The sequence below is a fragment of the Amphiura filiformis genome, chromosome 3 (assembly GCF_039555335.1).
Source record: "Amphiura filiformis chromosome 3, Afil_fr2py, whole genome shotgun sequence".
Classification (NCBI taxonomy): Eukaryota; Metazoa; Echinodermata; class Ophiuroidea; order Amphilepidida; family Amphiuridae; genus Amphiura; species Amphiura filiformis.
This window is the reverse complement of record NC_092630.1, coordinates 79,150,515-79,169,599: the sequence shown is the minus strand read 5'-3', so window position 1 is coordinate 79,169,599 and position 19,085 is coordinate 79,150,515. Positions and strand designations below refer to the sequence as shown.

Genomic DNA, 19,085 nt, shown 5'->3' with positions numbered 1-19,085 from the left:
GGGGGTGCCCCTCGCAAAAGTGTGGGCGGAATCCGTGAGAGCCCGAAATCCAAAATGGCCGCCGTTGGCCATTTAAAAAATTATTTTTTCAATGGTTTGGCCTACAATGCTGTTCAGTATATGTTTTCTGGGTTTTTTGGGGTCAAGGAATTCATATCTGATGTCGATTTTATGATATGACTAACTTTTGATCGTCAAATCCAAGATGGCCGCCGATTTACAGCTCATAAAGGTTAAATTGTCACATTTATCGTATAGCCTTTACAATAGGCTCTAATTAAAGTTCTCATCATGCCAAGTTGAGTGATTGACACTAAAAACTCCCAGTAATAATGATTTGACCTATTTTGGACCTTCAAATCCAAGATGGCCGCCGATTTTCAGCTCAGAAAGGTCAAAATTTCACATTTGTCGTAGAGCCTTCATAATGGGCTCTAATTCAAGCTCTCAACATGCCGAGTTGAGTGATGGACACTAAAAACTACAAGTAATAATGATTTGACCTGTTTTTTACCTTCAAATCCAAGATGGCCGCCGATTTTCAGCTGAGAAAGGTAACAATTTCAAATTCGTCGTATAGCCTTCATAATAATTATACTCTAATTAGAGCTCTGAGTAGTCGTAGAGCCTTCATAATAGCCTCTAATGAATACCCATTCTGGCACACACATACACCCCTGAACACCTACATATACACATATATTCACATTTGAATGAGTTTAGTCTATATTGGTTTCAGGTCTACGTGTGTTTTGCTCTGCACCCTATCAACAATGAATGAATACAGCATCAAAGATATTTATATATATATTAGAAAGAAACATTATCCTATGAGACTAGTGCATAGATCACCTATAACACTGCTTGCTTGTTACCTACAGCAAAATCATCCCCTAACAATGTCTACTGAGATGTGGGGCAAGCCGTATCTATAAGTCGCCTGATACTATCGTCCAAGGTAAACATGGTAAATAGGAGAGTTTACAAACAAAAACGAAAAACTGGTTAGGACTTGACAAATATGGTGATTTTTAAAACATTTCTTCAAGGTAATATGGGTCTAGAAGTCATTACATGCATCACATGTTACATTATATCTCAATCTCATCTTCAGACAAGCTTGAAAAGGCTCAATGTTCAAGTAAACCACCAAGTTCTGAAAGTGATGATGAGACAGAGGGGCCATTGGCACCCAAGCGCCCGCGTTCATCTGTGCGTGGACCTCTCCACAAAAAAATGTGTATGGCGCATGCAGGGTGTGGACCACGGAGTAAGCTGTTCATAATCAACACACACTCAGCATAGCACTCTTTTAAGAGCCACACAGTCCTCGTAAAAGATGGGGAGCTGAAGGATCGTCTATTACAGCTTGTTGAGTCCACGTCAGCACTGCATGTCAGATGCTTTCGCAAATTGATATCATGTACTACCATGCCTGCTTCGCGTCCACACCATGACCTGAATGCGCCATACACATTTCGTTTTGTCGTGGAGAGGCCACACACAGATGAACGCAGGTGCTTGGTTGCCAATGGTCCCTCTGTCCCCTGGTGGTTGACTTGGACACTGAGCAATATCACTTTCTTTGATTTTGCGCGCACTGTCAGGTCTTTTCAAGCTTGTCTGAAGAATAACATGTCTGATAAGCATACAATGACTTCTAGTCCCACATTTCCATGAAGTAGTGTTGTAAACATAACCAAAGTTGTTAAGTCCTGACTAGTATTTGGTTTTTGTATGTTTTAACTCCGTACAATTATATATACTGAATATCCTCCGCTCTGAGAACCATTTTGTGATGCCTCGTTGTATAAGATATAAATACACACAGCGTGCTCCAGGGCACTCCGCTACAAAACGAAATGTGTATGGCCCATTTAGGGTGTGGACACGAAGCACCCAACTAAAGCGCGGGGTATAAGCTGTTCAGAATCAACACACACTACTCAGTATGGCGCTCCTTTAAGCGCCACACATTCCTCATAGAAGATGGGGAGCTAAGGGATCGTCTTACACAGCCTCTCGAGTCAGCACTGTCGGATCCTTTTGCAAATGATATCATGTACCAACAAGCCTGTTGCTTGAAGCACGTCAAATCACACACAATTAGAGTTAGATGGTGTAATGCATCTTCAGAATATGTGTCTCGCAGAGCCAAGAAATTTGTTCTTTAGACATGTGGATGGATTCGATCCTTCACCGAGCACGAGATCCGTTCACGAGGCCCTCTTATTCCCTCTGTTACATTGCCTGTCATAGTATCGATCTTGACGTCGTCAGTGTAGACGATAACAATGGCTGGCTTGCTGTCTGCAATCTCCTGCGGGCATGTTGCTGATGCTTCAAAGATCATTAGAGTTCAGTGATCTTGAAGTCAGCATAGTTGATGCAGACACGGCTCTTGTGTAGAGTTCCACCAGATCTTTATTCCTCGTCATACAAGGGACATTGATGCCCAGGTTGATAACAGTGGTGGTGATCTATTCAGTGCTGTGATCATGGAGGCCCGACTGAATATGGAATGGTTGAGATCGGCAGTTTTCTCTTAGGCTGTTTTAGCTCTTCGTCTTCTTCAAGATGATCGATATGAATTAAGTGGCCAGGCGATAGTAGATCTGTCTTTGATCTTCTGAGACAGCCGCTGTGACAGCTGCTCATTACTGTTACCAAGTGATGAAATGGCAGCCTCAGTGTCATCACCTCTTCCCCCAATATCATAGACCCACTCACTCTTGTTCTTCTCTTGTCTATTGATACTCATTAATAAGCATTGAGTAGGTCCTTGAGATTGGACGATCTGCATAGCCATAGTCACTATGCATAGCATAGTCATGCGTTTGTAGTCTGCTATAAAGGAGGGCTGCAGTGAATGGATCCTGTGACTCAGTGAAGATGATCGAATCCACGTGTCGAAAGAACAAATTCTTTACCTCTGCGAAACGATTCCTCAGCTCCCCATCTTTTACGAGGACTGTGTGGCTCTTAAAGGAGCGCCATGCTGAGTGTGTGTTGATTATGAACAGCTTACCCGTGGTCTATTCGGGTGCTTCAGATCCACACCCTGCATGCACCATACACATTTAGTTTTTTCGTGGAGAGTTCCACGCACAGATGAACGCGGGCGCTTGGGTGCCAATGGTCCCTGTCTCATCATCAATTTCATAACTTGGTGGTTTACTTGAACACTGAGCGTTTACAAGCTTGTATGTAACATGTGATGCATGTAATGACTTCTAGACCCATATTACCTTGACGAGTTCTGACAAGGTTTTTCGTTTTTGTTTGTAAACTCTCCCATTTACCATGTTTACCTTGGACGATAGTATCAGATGACTTAGGCCCTACACGGCTTGCCACATTTCAGTAGACATCGTTAGGGGATGATTTTGCTGTAGGTAACAAGCAAGCAGTGTTGTAGGTGATCTATGCACAAGTCTCATAGAATATGTTTCTTTCTAAATGTTAATAAATATCTTTGATGCTGCATTCATTCGTTATTGATAGGGTGCAGAGCAAAACACACGCAGACCGGAAACCAATATAGACTAAACTCATTCAAATAATGTGAATATATATGTATGTGCGGGTGTGTGTGTGTGCCAGAATGGGGTATTCATTAGAGGCTATTATGAAGACTCTACGACTACTCAGAGCTCTAATTAGAGTATATTATGAAGGCTATACGACGAATTTGAAATTTTTACCTTTCTCAGCTGAAAATCGGCGGCCATCTTGGATTTGAAGGTCAAAAACAGGTCAAATCATTATTACTTGTAGTTTTTAGTGTCCATTACTCAACTCGGCATGTTGAGAGCTTGAATTAGAGCCTATTATGAAGGCTCTACGACAAATGTGAAAATTTGATCTTTCTGAGCTGAAAATCGGCGGCCATCTTGGATTTGAAGGTCAAAAATAGGTCAAATCATTATCACTGGTATTGTTTAGAGACAATCACTCAAGTTGGCATGATGAGAACTTTAATTAGATCCTATTATGAATGTTATAGGACACATATGACAATTTAACCTTTCTGAGCTGTAAATCGGCGGCCATCTTGGATTTGAAGGTCAAAAGTTGGTCATATCATAAAATCGACATCAGATATGAATTCCTCGACCCAAAAAACCTTAGAAAACATATACTGAACAGCATTGTAGGCCAAACCATTGAAAAAATAATTGTTTAAATGGCCGACGGCGGCCATTTTGGATTTCGGGCTCTCACGGATTCCGCCCACACTTTCGCGAGGGCACCCCGCTAAATTTTTTATTAACCTTCATAGAAGACAAATCCACTGAGAAACGAACCTTCGCTCTCCACGGTCACGGAATTGCTCTAGATCACCCAACTATTAAGCGCCCGGACATTCACAGAACCGTCACACATGACAGCAGATCAGTCAGTGTAGCTGCACCTACCATCTGGAATGCTCTGCCGGCAGACATTCACATCATCACTTATCTGCAGAACTTTAAAACATGCTTAAAGCCGGGGCTTAAAGACTAATCTTTTCAAATTGTCGTTTAAGTTGTAGTTTAATTATTGTACTTAATTTATTTACGATATTGCAGCCTTGTTTTTAATTTCAGGTATTGTACAGCTGGCTTGTATTTTTAAATAATTTGTGTGCTCTTGCTTTCATGTATTTCTGCTTTTTAAAGCGCTTGCTGAACTTGCTTTTGTTGTTTGGCGCTCAAAAATATATTTTATTATTATTATTATTATTATTATTATTATTATTATTATTATGTAGCAGATATGAATTTTGAAGACTTTTAGATTTTAACCGAAAATGACCCCTTAATGACCTTTGACCCCAAATCGGAGATTAATTTTGTGCACCCGTTAAGGTCAATACCAGCGAAGGTTAATACATGTGTGCAAGTCCCAACTCTGAGCAATAAAATTTGTGGAAGGAGTAGCATTTTAAGCGGAAATCACGTTTTAGACCCCTGTGATCCTTGCGTGACCGTTGACCCGGAACTGGTCACATATCATGTTATATCTTGGACACTGATATGCTTGTGACCAAATTTGGTCAAAATAGGCCTCAGCATGAAGAAGCAGTGGACCTGTTACCAAAAAAAGAAAGAAAGAAAGAAAGAAAGAAAGAAAGAAGAAAGAACTAGATCTACCGTGGCTCACGAGCCACGGATATCAGGCGATGGCTTCTGATTGACCTCATTTGACCTTTGACCTTGGGTAAACTTAAGTTTATCACTCATGTTCTCTTATATCAAGGATAATTTGCTTCACATTTAAGCCCAATCAGGCCAATTTTAGCAGTTGACCTCATTTGACCTTTCCTTAACTGTGACCTTGGATGACCTTAACTGTTTCATACTCCCCTAGTGACAGGGATCATTTTCCGCAAGTTACAGCCTGATTGGAGCAACTTTAAATTTGAATTGATCTCTGACCTCAGATGACCTTTCTTGTTTCATACTCCCCAAGTGTCAGGGGCCATTGTCCCCAAGTTACATCTGATCTGAGCAGCTTTGAATTTGACTTGACCTTTGACCACGGATGATCTTTGCGGTTTCATACTCCCTTAGTGCATGGATTGTTTTTCCCGAGTTATAGACCAATCAGAGCAACTTTTTAATGTTTTTAATGTGACCTGACATTTGACCTTAGATGACCCTTGCGGTTTCATATCCAAGTGTCAGGAATCACCCCACCCCCCCGTTACAGCTCAGTTGAGTTGGAGCAACATTACAAACGACCTGACTTTTGATCTCGGATGACCTTTACGGTTTCATACTACCCAAGTGTCAGGGATCATTTTCTGCAAGTTACGGCTCGATCAAAGCAACTTGAAATTTGACCTGACCTTTGAAATCAGATGACCTTTGCGGTTTCATAATCTCCAAGTATCAGGAATCATTTTCACCGAGTTACAGCTCAATCGGAGCAACTGTACATTTGACCCGACCTTTGACCTCGGACGACCTTTCCGGTTTCATACTGCCCAAGTGTCAGGGATCATTTTCTGCAAGTTACAGCCCGATCGGAGAAACTTAAAATTTGACCTGGCCTTTTACCTCAGATGACCTATACGGTTTCATACTTCGCAAGTGTCAGGGATCATTTTCTACAAGTTACAGCCCGATCGGAGCAACTTAACATTTGACTGGACCTTTGACCTCAGATGACCTTTACGGTTTCATACTTCCCAAATGCCAGGATTCATTTTCTGCAAGTTACATCCCCATCAGAGCAACTTGATATTTGACCTGACCTTTGACCTCGGATGACCTTTACGGTTTCATACTCCTGAAGTGATAGGGACCATTTTCTGCAAGTTACAACTCGATCGGAGTAACTTTAAATTTGACCTGACCTTTGACCTCAGATGACCTTTGCGGTTTTGTACTCCTGAAGTGTCAGGGATTGTTTTTCCTGAGTTACAGCCGGATCGGAGTAACTTTAAATTTAACCTGACCTTTGACCTTGGATGACCTTTGCGGTTTCATACTCAAGTGTCAGGGATCATTTTCCTCGAGTTACGGCCCAATTGGAACAACTTTAAATTTGGTCTGACCTTTGACCTCGGATGACCTTTGCGGTTTCATACTCCCCAAATGTCAGAGATTGTTTCCCCGAGTTATAGCCCCATCGGAGCAACTTTAACATTTGACCCCCATATCAAGGGTTGTTTCTACTAAGTTTCAGCCCAATCGGACATAGTTCAAATCCCCCCATATATATCATAATATTGCACCATCAGTAGAAACTATATGTGACGTGTCTTGTTAAAAGCAGACACTTTTGGGCAGGATCGTAAATGGAGAAATAGCCAAAAATCTGCCCGGGGTGATTTTTTTTTCACAATTTGGGTTTGTTGCGAATTTGTGATGTAAAAAATAAAAAACCGGAATATAACTGGCATCTTGTATTTTTTGAGACATTTTTCAAGGTAATTCCTACTCTCAACATTGTCAATAATATTTTTAAAGGCCGATATCTGAATTTCCAATTTTATTTACCATAACTTACGAACTCATTATCTTCGCTTAGGAATGTCCGATTTCATTGGTGAAAATGGCGTTATGGAGCAAAATATCTCTATATTTAAGATATGTAAAAACCTCAAAATTTATAACCTGCCCAAAAGTGTCTGATTTTGACATGACACGTCACATATATCATTTCCCACATAGCGTTAGTGTGAATGTATTGAATGCATCATGGGAAGGTATGATTTCCTGTGATCTAAATACTAGTAAAGTAACGACAAAATGGTATATTCCAGTTGAAATCCATATACCCCCTCCGGAAGACATGACTTAATCTCCCACACAGGGAGTGTAAATTTCAAATAGGCCGACCTTGTCTCCATTTGAAATATACACTCCCTGTGTGGAAGATTCAAGTCATGTCTTGCAGAACGGGTGTATGGATTTCAGTTGGAATAGCCTACTAAACGGCACCCCCCCCCCGAACTTTAAAACATAGACCGTAGAGCTATTGTGTACATGGTCTATGCTTATCTCTTGTTATGTCTATTATTATCTTTTGATATCAAAATAGCAGACTATACAAGGTATCTGTCAAATTGCTGTCTCTAATGATAGCTGCTTCATTACATTTCACGCAAATATTTTCACAAAATGGGCCCTATTAAGGCTTACCTGAACTTTGACCCCAATTTGTGGTACAACGTATTTAAAGCTTGGGCAAGCGGTTCTTCTGACCACGTTTGGTGGTCATAACTTGCAGTTTAAAGGAACATTAGCATTTTCAAGATTTTCACAAAATGACCCCTAATAACCCCTAAATGATCTTTGATCTCTATCTGTGTGCAACTTATATTAAGCTTGAGTCAGTGCTTCTTGCGGCTAAGTTTGGTCTAAATCGATCGGCAAGCGTCTGGCACTAGTAGCATTTTTCGGTTTTCTAAACATTGCTAAAGAAGAAAAAAGATAGATTTTGAGCTTCATTAATATATCAGGTGGCTAACACCACATGATATCAGGGCGGATTTACCATTGGGCCAGATGGGCCCGGGCCCAGGGTCACCAAATATTTGGGGTCCGCAAATTGCCTTGCGTATCTTCCTTTTTTTGCCCGAAAAACACCATGTCTTGGATCAAAATAGGGTAAAATTGCACAATTTTGCGTGCTTTGCGCGCGCTGGCCCGTTATATAGCAAATTTACCTTCATTTTGGGCAAAAATAGTCTGAAATTGACATTTTTGTGCGCTTCACGCGCAGATGTCTTCTTAAAATCTATGATCGTCTCCCTCTAAATTGTAATGCTCCCTCCGCACTATCGATCTTATACTTAAACCAAAACTTGGCCACTTAAGTACGGTGAGTTTGGGCTTCCAAATTGTGGCCTGGCCCAGGGCCCCCCAAAAAAGGTTAATCCGGCCCTGCCTGATATAAGAAGAAAGAAAGAAATAGTTAATCTAGGTAATTATAGATAAGACTTATCAGAACCGGCATTGATCAACAGGATAAAAAGAAGGAAGCAAGTTCTTAGCAACGATATATAATCGAAATATTAATAACAATAGTATAGTCATGATTGTTGGTCATCACGGGCTGGGAAATGTCACTTTATTTTCACAATATCCATTGTTATGGAAATACAATGTCTTTTGGTAATGAACCTAAGTCACTTCTACGTCGTTTTTATAATTTTCAGATACAAGCACCCTTAGTACCAGTGCCTTTGTGATTAATGATGATCAGGCGTCGCCAGTTACCCCCGGGAATTTAATTGATGGCGTTGCCGGAACTTGCGAAATGTCAGGTAATAAACCTTGTTCTATATTTTTTTTTTCGAACTCCGAGTTCGACTCCGAGTATCGTGAATCTGGTGTCAAATTAATTACATAACAGACTCTCCACACTGAGCACACATTTTCGTCCAAGAGCTTCCAAGCAGAGAACAACAAGCAGCGAATGACCACAGTCTTTGATTACACTACACGGTTGAGAGCATAGCAATGTAAGAACTGTGGAGCGTCTAGCTGAAAAATGGGCCTCTTTGATTGGTTTTGTCGAAATCAGAAAGCTAACACTTCCCCGTTTTCGTCACTAGGTCAACAGATAACGCAATTCAATGTTATAGCAAGGCGAATGTGGAAAATCTGTTGAAAACTACCTATCCAAGCACATTTTGTACCAAAATGTAGGTTTTAAAAGTCCAAACCTCAAGTGTTCCTTACAATATTTTTCAAATTTTTTGTCATTAAATGAAAAGGCACACTTATATTGTCCATATACTAGCGTCACTAGAATGAGCAATGGTCAATTCTTTTTAAATTGCAAATATTTTGTAAAAAGTTACTATTTTCGCCTGTTTTGTCATACGGTTGTAAATTCAATGAACTATGAAAAAAAAAAAAAAGAGCGCTCACAAATATCGATATGCTTCCCATATTGTGGAATATTAACCCTAACAGTCATAGATACCACAAAAATACCACGATGAACAGTGATGTTAACTAGGCAAATGCCTATACTTCTACCATACACTATTTGTAAAGGTCGCGCGTCAATGGTGAGAGCACTGGAAAACGGACAGTAACTGCAGTATGAGTATATGGCCAAGAAATTTGGAGTTGATGGGTGGAGTGGTGTGAATCCGATCCACACATTTTATGTTTAACATGACTCTGTAGCAAAGGCATTGATCTTATTTTCCATGCCCGTGGTAATTACCGATGACTCGCGCCCATTCAGAAAGACAGTAACACAGGTGGTCTCAAACAGCTTAATTTGTGTTTCGATTGGCAGGGATGGGCTTTTCCAAAGGCGTTCTCGTTGCCAGAATGCTGCCCAGGCTAGTGCTTTCTTCGCTATAGGTCTCCAACACTAGAGCCCATCTTGGAACCCAACCCAAGTACTTGAAGTATGTGACAGAGTAATACTACAGATGTCAAGTGCTGGCTGCCCAGCAAACACAAAAACGTTTTAAAAACGTTTTAAATAAGTTATATTTTGGCTTTTGGTTTAGGTAAAACGTTTTAATAACATTAAAATGTCGGGTTATATAAAGGTCATGATAACGTTTTAAAACGTTTTGTATGAAAACACACTACAACAATATTTTTAAATGTTTTCAAAAAATGTTATTGTAAACTATTTTTGCAAACATTTTTGCCAAATATTTTGTCAATACTTAAATAACATTATGTTAAAATATTTGAACCCAGCAAACACAGAAATGTTCTTAAAATGTTTTTTCAAAACATTTTAATAACATTTAAATGTCGGGTTATATAAAGGTCATGAAAACGTTTTTAAAACGTTATTGCAAATATTTTGGGCAAACATTTTTCGCAAAATATTTTATCAACCCCAAAATAACATTCTGTTTAGAATGTTTTGTATCAAGTTTTCAAAAATGTTTTTGGAATGTTATCACAACGTTTTTATACCATTTATATAACACGACATTTAAACGTTTTCTGTAAAACATTTTTGTTTGCTGAGCAGTAGATTATCAAAAAATGTTTTTTAAGGTTATGAAACCGTTTTATACTCTTAATATACCCTTTATATAACCCGACATTTAAACGTTTTCTGACAACCTTTTATAACTTTTTGCGAATGATGTCGAAAACGTTTTGTGTTTGCTGGGTGAGCATTACTGTTTGCAGTCATATGTCTTAGGTGCATTGATGACAAGATCTAGATCTGCTGCTGCAGTTACAGTCCTATAGTCCGTATGCCTTTCTCGAAGTATTATTGATATTTTTATTGTATTTCTTAGCGTAATGATGATAAGTAACTGCACTATGCGCAGGTCTACTTAGAGGGGGAGGGGGAGGGAGGCTCATTTTTGGTCTCGAGGTGGGATGGTCTTAGAAGTGATACGCACCTGTTCGTCCCATTCTCTGCACTGGTATCAATTTGTATTTTATACCCATTTTAGACATGTATATTGTTGTTATTTTTTCCAAATGTATTTTGCTATTTTATATTTTACTGTTCTCAAATATTGTGCAATCACCAGTGTGTAGAGTCTAATAAATAAAATAAATAGTATATAAAAGTATACATTTTTAATAAAATAAATAACGCAAGCAAGTAGCAAAACCGATTTCTGCAAAAACGAGCAATTTTTGAGAAAATCACAAAACTCGATTTTACTTTACTGCCTCGAGAAAGGCATACTTATTATCGTAAGCTGTAACTGGGCCCGGGGATGGATGGACCCGGTGGATGGAAGAATCACAGGGCAATATCTTGAGCAAAATCCAGATATCACTTCTTTTCACTTTTTTGTTTCTGTTTTCTTTAGTTCTTTTGTTTCAGTTCTTTTGCTCCCTTCAGTATTTTGTGTGACTATCATTATTATTTAGAATTGGTATGCAGCGGCATCGCATCCTGACTAGGCTAGATTGCCCTTCATTTGAGGCTAGATCTCTATGCTTTGGAGGACTTATGGGATGTCCTAAAGAGGAGGTCAATATAAAGATGATAAAGCCTGGTACCAACTTGGTATGTTTGTGCCACATTCTTAACACCTTTCGATCAGCAGAACGGGATTGAACATTTTGAGCAAGGATAGATCAGACGCATGTCAGGAGCATGCGTCGTCGCTATTCAGCAATCGTCAACATAGTCTCCACAGCAGCCAGTTTGGTTCCGCTCCCTCCACACAAACAGTCTGCCAATGGTCACGAACTGGTCCTTTTTGATTCGCTAACGGTTTTCTGTCGACGTCATCCAGCTTGACGTCAAACAAAGCTTTCAATTGGTCGATCGGCTAGACGGCTACTTTATTATTCATGAGCAAGTTTGACCCGCCATCTCGCCAGCTAGACTGAGGTCAATCAAGTTCCCTGTATGTACAGCTCTACGGCTACAAACGTGTAGCCAATCAGAAACGGCGTTATAAGTGGCCATTGGCAGACTGTTTGTGTGGAGGGAGCGTAACCAAACTGGCTGCGGAGGAGACTATCGTCAACAATAATGATGGGTGGCCACACTAACAGAAACAACAGAACTGAAATGAAGCAAAAGAACTGAAGAAACTGAAATCAATTAATGGAGACAAAAGAACTAAGAAAATTGAAACCAAAAAACTGAAAAAGGTTGTGAAAAGCCCTAAACAAAACCATACTGTAAGGTGTCATAATTGCCCGAATAAGAAATTGCATTATATTAAAAACATTATATATGTGTATGTTTGAAATCTTTTTAAAGTGTGAAGGTACTTTTTGTGCGCAGTAGGCTATATTTCATGGTGATCCTTTGTTCATCGACTCACACTCCAGGTTAACCTGTATCAAGATTATTGGTATTCACTATTGTTCCAATGATTACCATGCAAATCCCATGCCTAAAGGCTCCTACTTTGTCATTCCAAGTACATTCCAAACTATGCGAGATATATTCAAATAACCAGTGAGTAATCTTCTTTTCAAGAAGCCTTCACTACAACTGGAAGAAGAAGAAGAACTTTATTGATAGCCCCAAGATTGTTTAACGAAAACTACACATACAGTAACTTCAATTTTCAAATGCATAATATAATGCCCGGATACAATATTGCATTTGGAGGAAGCCATCTTTACAACATTATTAAACATAATTTAAAAACTGATACTTTCACATTGACTCCATACGTTCCATTGTCCGTATATTTGTATTATATATAGGTGGTGGCGGACCATCTGGATTTGTAGTGTATTTGGACGGTGAATACGAAGTCTTGGGTGTCCGCATCCAGCATGATGGAAGTAAGTTTTGCACAAATGAAAATATACCAATCAATATGAAAAATCTATTGCAAAATGATCATCTTTATGATTTTACACTGGCGTTTACTTGTGCAGTAAATATTTCTACATATTATTTGGAAAGCTTTGAATCTTGTTTATTTTCAATTGTGCAGTATTTATGAAGGTATTCGTGATTAGGCCCTATACAACGATATGCCAGGAACTACTTCAATTCAATATATTGTCAGTAAATAAATGATTGATTACAATTTTGTGACTAATTTTGCATTTTTCTCAACACACTGCTAACAAAGGATTCAAGACAAGTGGTTCATTATATATGTTAAGAAATGAGGGATTCTAGCGGTACCTCTTTTCTTGTCATAAATAACATACCACTTGTCTTGAGTCACTGAAATTCCAGTTTAGTAACTGCATTCCTTGCCCCTATAATATACATAACTTTTGTTACCAGTGTATTATTATTTTTTGAGAAAAATGCAAAAATGGTCACAAATTTAACAAGAGGTGTAGTACCCCTTAAGCGAAATTATTTTGAAAAATGCCATTCAAAAGATAATAGAATAACGAGATTCTAAGCTTTTAATATCGAAAAAAAAATGTGCAACTATAGTAATTCCTAATTCATGTCGCGAGCTCTGCAAAACAAATGTTGCAAGCTTTTGGGAACACGCTGTACATAAGTATACAAAAAGATTAAGTACCCGAATCCGCACTGCGGCTCGAATGCTGTTTATACACCATTATATGCCAACAAAGTCTACTCAAACGGGTTCTTGTTGTATTATCTGTTCTTTTCTAGCAACAACCAACTTGGACACTGTACAGGTAACAGTTGGAAACTGTGGATATGTAGATAAATCTGAGAGACTTGATGCTGCAATGGCAAGTGATATCAACATGGCTAATGCAGGCAATGTTGATTGTGGAGATGCCATTACATCCAGTGAAGCAACTGCAGCTGGCTCCGTATATAGGGCGTGTCCAAGTAATACATATACAAACGTAATCTACATATACAGAACTGACGCAGTTCAAATCAAGATGTGTGAAATACGTGTCTATGCGAACAAACGTAAGTGTACAGTATGAGTCTAATGACCGCCTTAATTATTTTTGTAACCAAGCTATGGTCCACAAAATCATTATCTCACTGGTTTGTAAAATTGGATTTACGCGATACTGCATTATTATTTAATTTATTTATTTATTGCAATTCTCTTCATACATTAAAAAATACAAAATATAAGGAAAACACAAATAGCATCATTTTGCTCCATTGGATGTCCTATGGATCTTTACTCAAAAGTATTTGATTTCGTTCATTCCTTATAGGTTTTCAATCACGATTTCTTTAATTCTCAACCGATTTCAAGTGAGATCTTAAATCAGAGCTAGAGGGTACAAATATTGGCTGCTGGTTTTAATTTTGACATTATTTGTTTTTATTTAGGATATACAGGGGTGAACAATTCTTTCGCCATCTGTAATGTAACATAAAACTTTAACACACTTCATGTAGAAAAAAAACCCCAGAAATAACCAGACCTACAACAAACCAAAAAACAAACACAAATTCGTTATTCGGTTTCATTTTAAAGGTCCAGATGATGAAAAGACTACTGTAAGTTTCCAGTCTGCAACAGAAAGTGTTACAGAAGAGGACGGAGTAACAGTATTGACGAAGACTATAACACTTACCAGAACGGGAGTCAGTGCTGATAAACCAACATGCACGATAGCACGTAAGACATTATCATCAACAACTAATACCGCTGGTCAGAGTTATGGCTCCCTTTTTCAGTATCGCTGGCGCGCTGCAACTCAAAGACCCCATCTATTATTTTGATAAACACATGTTGTGTTACTCAAAGACGATATTACACACCACCCGCTCTTTTTGTATGCTAATATTCGTTCATGTTCATCATAGTTGGTAGAATTCATGATTGAAGGTTCAAACTCTTGATCTAAACTCACAAAAAGGATTCCTACTTCATCTTTCATTAGCGATAGTGAGACTTGATCACAAACTACAACTGGCCAGTGAGGAAGCTTCCAAGGAGCCTGAAAGCTCCTTGACTGCGCGATTTCTGGAATAAGGAGTCTACCAGCTCAGAAGTCTCAAACCATTCGCATTGAATCACTTGGATATTCTATGACTTCTGTGGTATCAAGAAGGTAGTAAATCTACATCATCACTCAAAGGACCGGGGCAGGTTCAAACTACCATTTTCCGAAGTCTAAGGTCAAAAAGGTCATGACCTTATTGTACAGATCGCCATTCATAGATCACAGTCTCAATCTCGCTAATCATGAAAGATAGAGGGAGTACTAGATGAAGGTACAGCAAATTTGTCCAAAACGGGCTAAAAAGTACTGTATAAACAAATGCACTTCTCACGGTGGATATGATGCCGGGTATGGTAGCAAGAAGACTTGCTTCGATCATGATATATTGCAATTTCAAGCAATTTCATCTGCTCAGTGATGTAGCCAGGACCTTTGCAGGGGGGGGCAAGGTACATTTCAAGGTGGGGGGACAAACTTGGAAAAAAGGTAAAAATGGGCTAAAAAGTACAACAAATTTGTCCAAAATGGGCTAAAAAGTACTATAAACAAATGCATAAAAATTTTAAATATCAGGGCGGCCAGCATCCCACAGGGGCAAGACTTCTCACGGTGGATATGATATGGTGGCAAGAAGACTTGCTTCGATCATGATCTAATTGCAATTTCAAGCCATTGATTTATATGGAAAAGATACTAAATATTATATTTCTAAATGATAATCTCCTGTCATACCATTAATCACATTAAATAAAACATTTACATGTACACAAAATATACAAAATTTACCAACCGCGAAAGACTCTGACCGCGAAAGACGGGTGACCGCTAGTTAAAATAAAATGTTGTCTTGTAAATGGAAGCTACCGTGGGTGACACAGCCTGTGTGTGAGGTGAGGTGAGGTGATGTTGTATTTGGCCTATTCCTACAATTTTAAATCTCATTTATCATGTTTATTTACGACTTTCAGGCGTTTACAGCACATCCAGTGATCTCACCTTAGATGCTGATGGCGATGGCACGTGTGATACTGGTGATGATATAGTTTACACGGCCACAGCTGACCTCACGGCGGTGGGAGAGTCTGCCGTTGTTGTATTTGCTGCAGATGCAACTGAAACTACAAAAGATCTGGTCTTAACCATATGTGGCGACTATGTTAGTGAGAATTCCGAGTTCGCCGTCTTAGGATTTGATGAGCAGGACTATACTGCGTGTCCCGGTGCCACACCCACAACTAGGCTCACTATCACTGATGATGACCGTAAGTTATATAATGACGAACATATCCAGTGAAAGTGAAGTCAACTAAATATATTAGACAATGATACGTGTAAAGAAACAATGACCACACAATCATCTCATAGTTTATGTAACCGGGGGTTAAATTCACTAACATTTGTGACACGATATGATCCAATCAGACCATAGGCAGTGATAGGTTGCAATTGTGAAATTAAGATTCAGACAAAATTATGGAGCAAAATAATTATATGATTAAATAATAATTAATTAAAATGTTCATTATGAAAGCCCATAGATTTGCAATTAAGTGTAATGAATGTGATGACCTCAGTAATAATAAGCTTGGTTTAAATTGCCTTTAGTTTGGTTAGATCAGATCGTATCACATTGTCAACGTTAGCATACACTATGCAAAATTTGACCTCAAGTTGCCAAGTACGATGTACAAATATATTGGGGTTAAAGAACTGTGCTCTGTTGTGGATCCTACTGATAGGGGTTAGCTTTTGGCATTGGGTTTGATGTGTTAGGAGTTACACGATCAAGCAGTTTATGTTTCAAAAACATATCAAAGAACTCAAAATGTTGGAGTCTCTTCACGTTTCGAAGCATACAATCTAAAATCTAGTGTTAATACTTTTTATAGCTCTTCAACGCGTTTATTCTTATCACCGGTGTTAATAAAGATGTTAAACACCTCTATAAAGTATTGTAGTGTTAATCGTAAGAAACACCCATCTTTTACTATGTAAGTATAAAAATAAACGCGTTGAAGAGTTAAAAAGTATTAACACTTGATTTTAATTTTAGAGCGCATTCTTGTCTGGTTTCTTATCAAGAGTGATGGCTGTGAATATTTGGCCCAGTCTTCTACGATGGTTTGTTATTGACTGATTTATGTTGATCTTAGATAGACTAGTCTACTGGTTCTGATTTGAATTGTCCTTCATTGTATGTTACGTGTACTAACATAGCTAAAGGGCTTTCTTTTTAGCAAGACGAGAAGGTTCGCTTTTATCTTCAGAAATCACAAGTTATTTTCTTAATGGTGTGCCATTACGATGATCATGAATATCACTTACCTTTAGTTTATGACCATCTGATCTTGAATACATTATTAAACCTATACTATCCAAATATGCCAAATAAACCAGAATGAGGACATCTATTTGGTGATATACTGAATGTACCGAAGGTTACACTGACAATCCAGTGGCATGATGGACGTGAATTATATAAATAAACAAAATTTTGAGTACCGAAGGATATTCACAAAGAAAATAACAATGGAGCGAATTAACATCAACAGCAGCAACTGGTGATGATGATGATGATGATGGTGATGATGATGATGATGGTGATGATGATGATAATGATGATCTTGATAAAAATCGGATAGTAATAACCAATAAATTTCCCATTGTACTCGTACAGCTGACTACTATTTCCAACCATTAAAATACACTGAAAATGAAGTGGAAGGTGTGGATACAACCGTTACTCTTACCATCATGAAAGGCGGCAATCTTTTAGAGGATACCACTATAAGTAAGTATATGAGTTTACGATAGCACCGTTATACTCTTATTGTCATAGGAGGCACCACTCTTCTAGAGGATACCACTATAAGTAAGTTTACAGGTTTACGGTAGCACTCTTCTAGAGGATACTACTATACTGAAGTAAGTATATGAGTTTACGATACCGCCGTTACTCTTACCGTCATTAAAGCCGACACTCTTCTAGAGGATACCACTATAAGTAAGTATATATGAGTTCAGAAATTATCTTTGCAGAGTTCGTTGCATTTACCAATTTTGTTGAAATGATTATATTGTTAACGTTGCGGAAGCCAATTCACTTAATAACAAGGCCAGAATCTGTTGAGCCACTGTCATCTAATGGAACCGTTATGTAAATGTTTTTAGGAAGGTTGGTATTGGTTTAAAACACTGCTTGACCAATATCAACTCGTAATATCAAAATGCCCATCATTACAGACCACTCTTAAAGCCATATTATTATAATTTATAACATTTTCAAACAAAATAGATTAGCATTTCTTTGCCATAACATGTTAGCTTTTACTGTCAGATATATCCCCTTTTATTTTTGAGCCGAACAACTACTGCAAAGCAAAGAAAATTGGAATTTACTACCAGCGCACATGTCGCCAATACGTACCACTCCTTCGGTCATGTTATGGTACGACCCTTTGTTGTGTATATCACCATCCCGCACGCCGTGTACGTACTGTGTGTTATGAACATCGTGTATGCGTTCGACTAATAATTCCATCGTAATAATAAAACGCCGGTTCCGGCGTTTTATTCAAAATCTCGGATTTTGACAAAACTACAGCACCTAGAGTCTTGATTTTTGACGGGTATATTGGTTGAATAAAGTACAATATAATCGTGTAAAAAAGAATTTTAAAAATTCAGTGAGGGCGTCCTCCTCAGCAATTGTTATAATATGGCTTTAATCTCGTCAATGAACCCTTATGAAAACTTTTGTTTTTTTGTTTTCTTGGGTGGAGGTTAGGGTTACGTAATCCTCTCTCGAATCAATTTTGACATTCAGACGTTGAACTGGACAAGGGTCATTGACAATTAAATATCTGAGTGGAAGAAGAGCCCAACTCCAATTTTTTACAAAAATGAGTTAGACTCAGCATTATATTACCTGCAGACTGTTCTTCCTTGTGTGTGAAAGATGAGCCAAAATCCACTCTCTTAATAGTCTTCCACGTACACTTAATCATGGTTTTCATGGAATGGGCCCTTCTTCCAAAAATATTGGGTTAATAAAGAGGAATTTTGTTCATCCATGAAATTTGCTTTTCACTACAATAAACTTTCTGGGTAACATATTACATGCATCTACTTGTGCAATTAATGGATAATTACCAAATTTCTGTAGCTATTTATAACACATCTGCTTACAGAACTGGCACTTGCAGTATATTAGTGGAAGAAGGGCCCACTCCAGCTCGTATTATGTTAAGACCTATATCGTTGCCATGGAAACATATATGATTTCGAATGTATGTAATATTGTAT

At 38.4% G+C, this 19,085-nt stretch overlaps 1 protein-coding gene across 1 annotated transcript in view; it reads left to right on the top strand.

The window, feature by feature from the left end:
- LOC140147524 (uncharacterized) overlaps positions 1-19,085 on the top strand; it is a 74,764-nt gene that overhangs the window by 23,192 nt on the left and 32,487 nt on the right. Inside the window, exons 4-9 of the mRNA XM_072169306.1 lie at positions 8,654-8,761; positions 12,624-12,704; positions 13,510-13,782; positions 14,309-14,452; positions 15,749-16,042; positions 17,458-17,571. Of these exons, the coding sequence (XP_072025407.1) occupies positions 8,654-8,761; positions 12,624-12,704; positions 13,510-13,782; positions 14,309-14,452; positions 15,749-16,042; positions 17,458-17,571 (1,014 nt within the window). The remainder of the gene's footprint in view (positions 1-8,653; positions 8,762-12,623; positions 12,705-13,509; positions 13,783-14,308; positions 14,453-15,748; positions 16,043-17,457; positions 17,572-19,085) is intronic.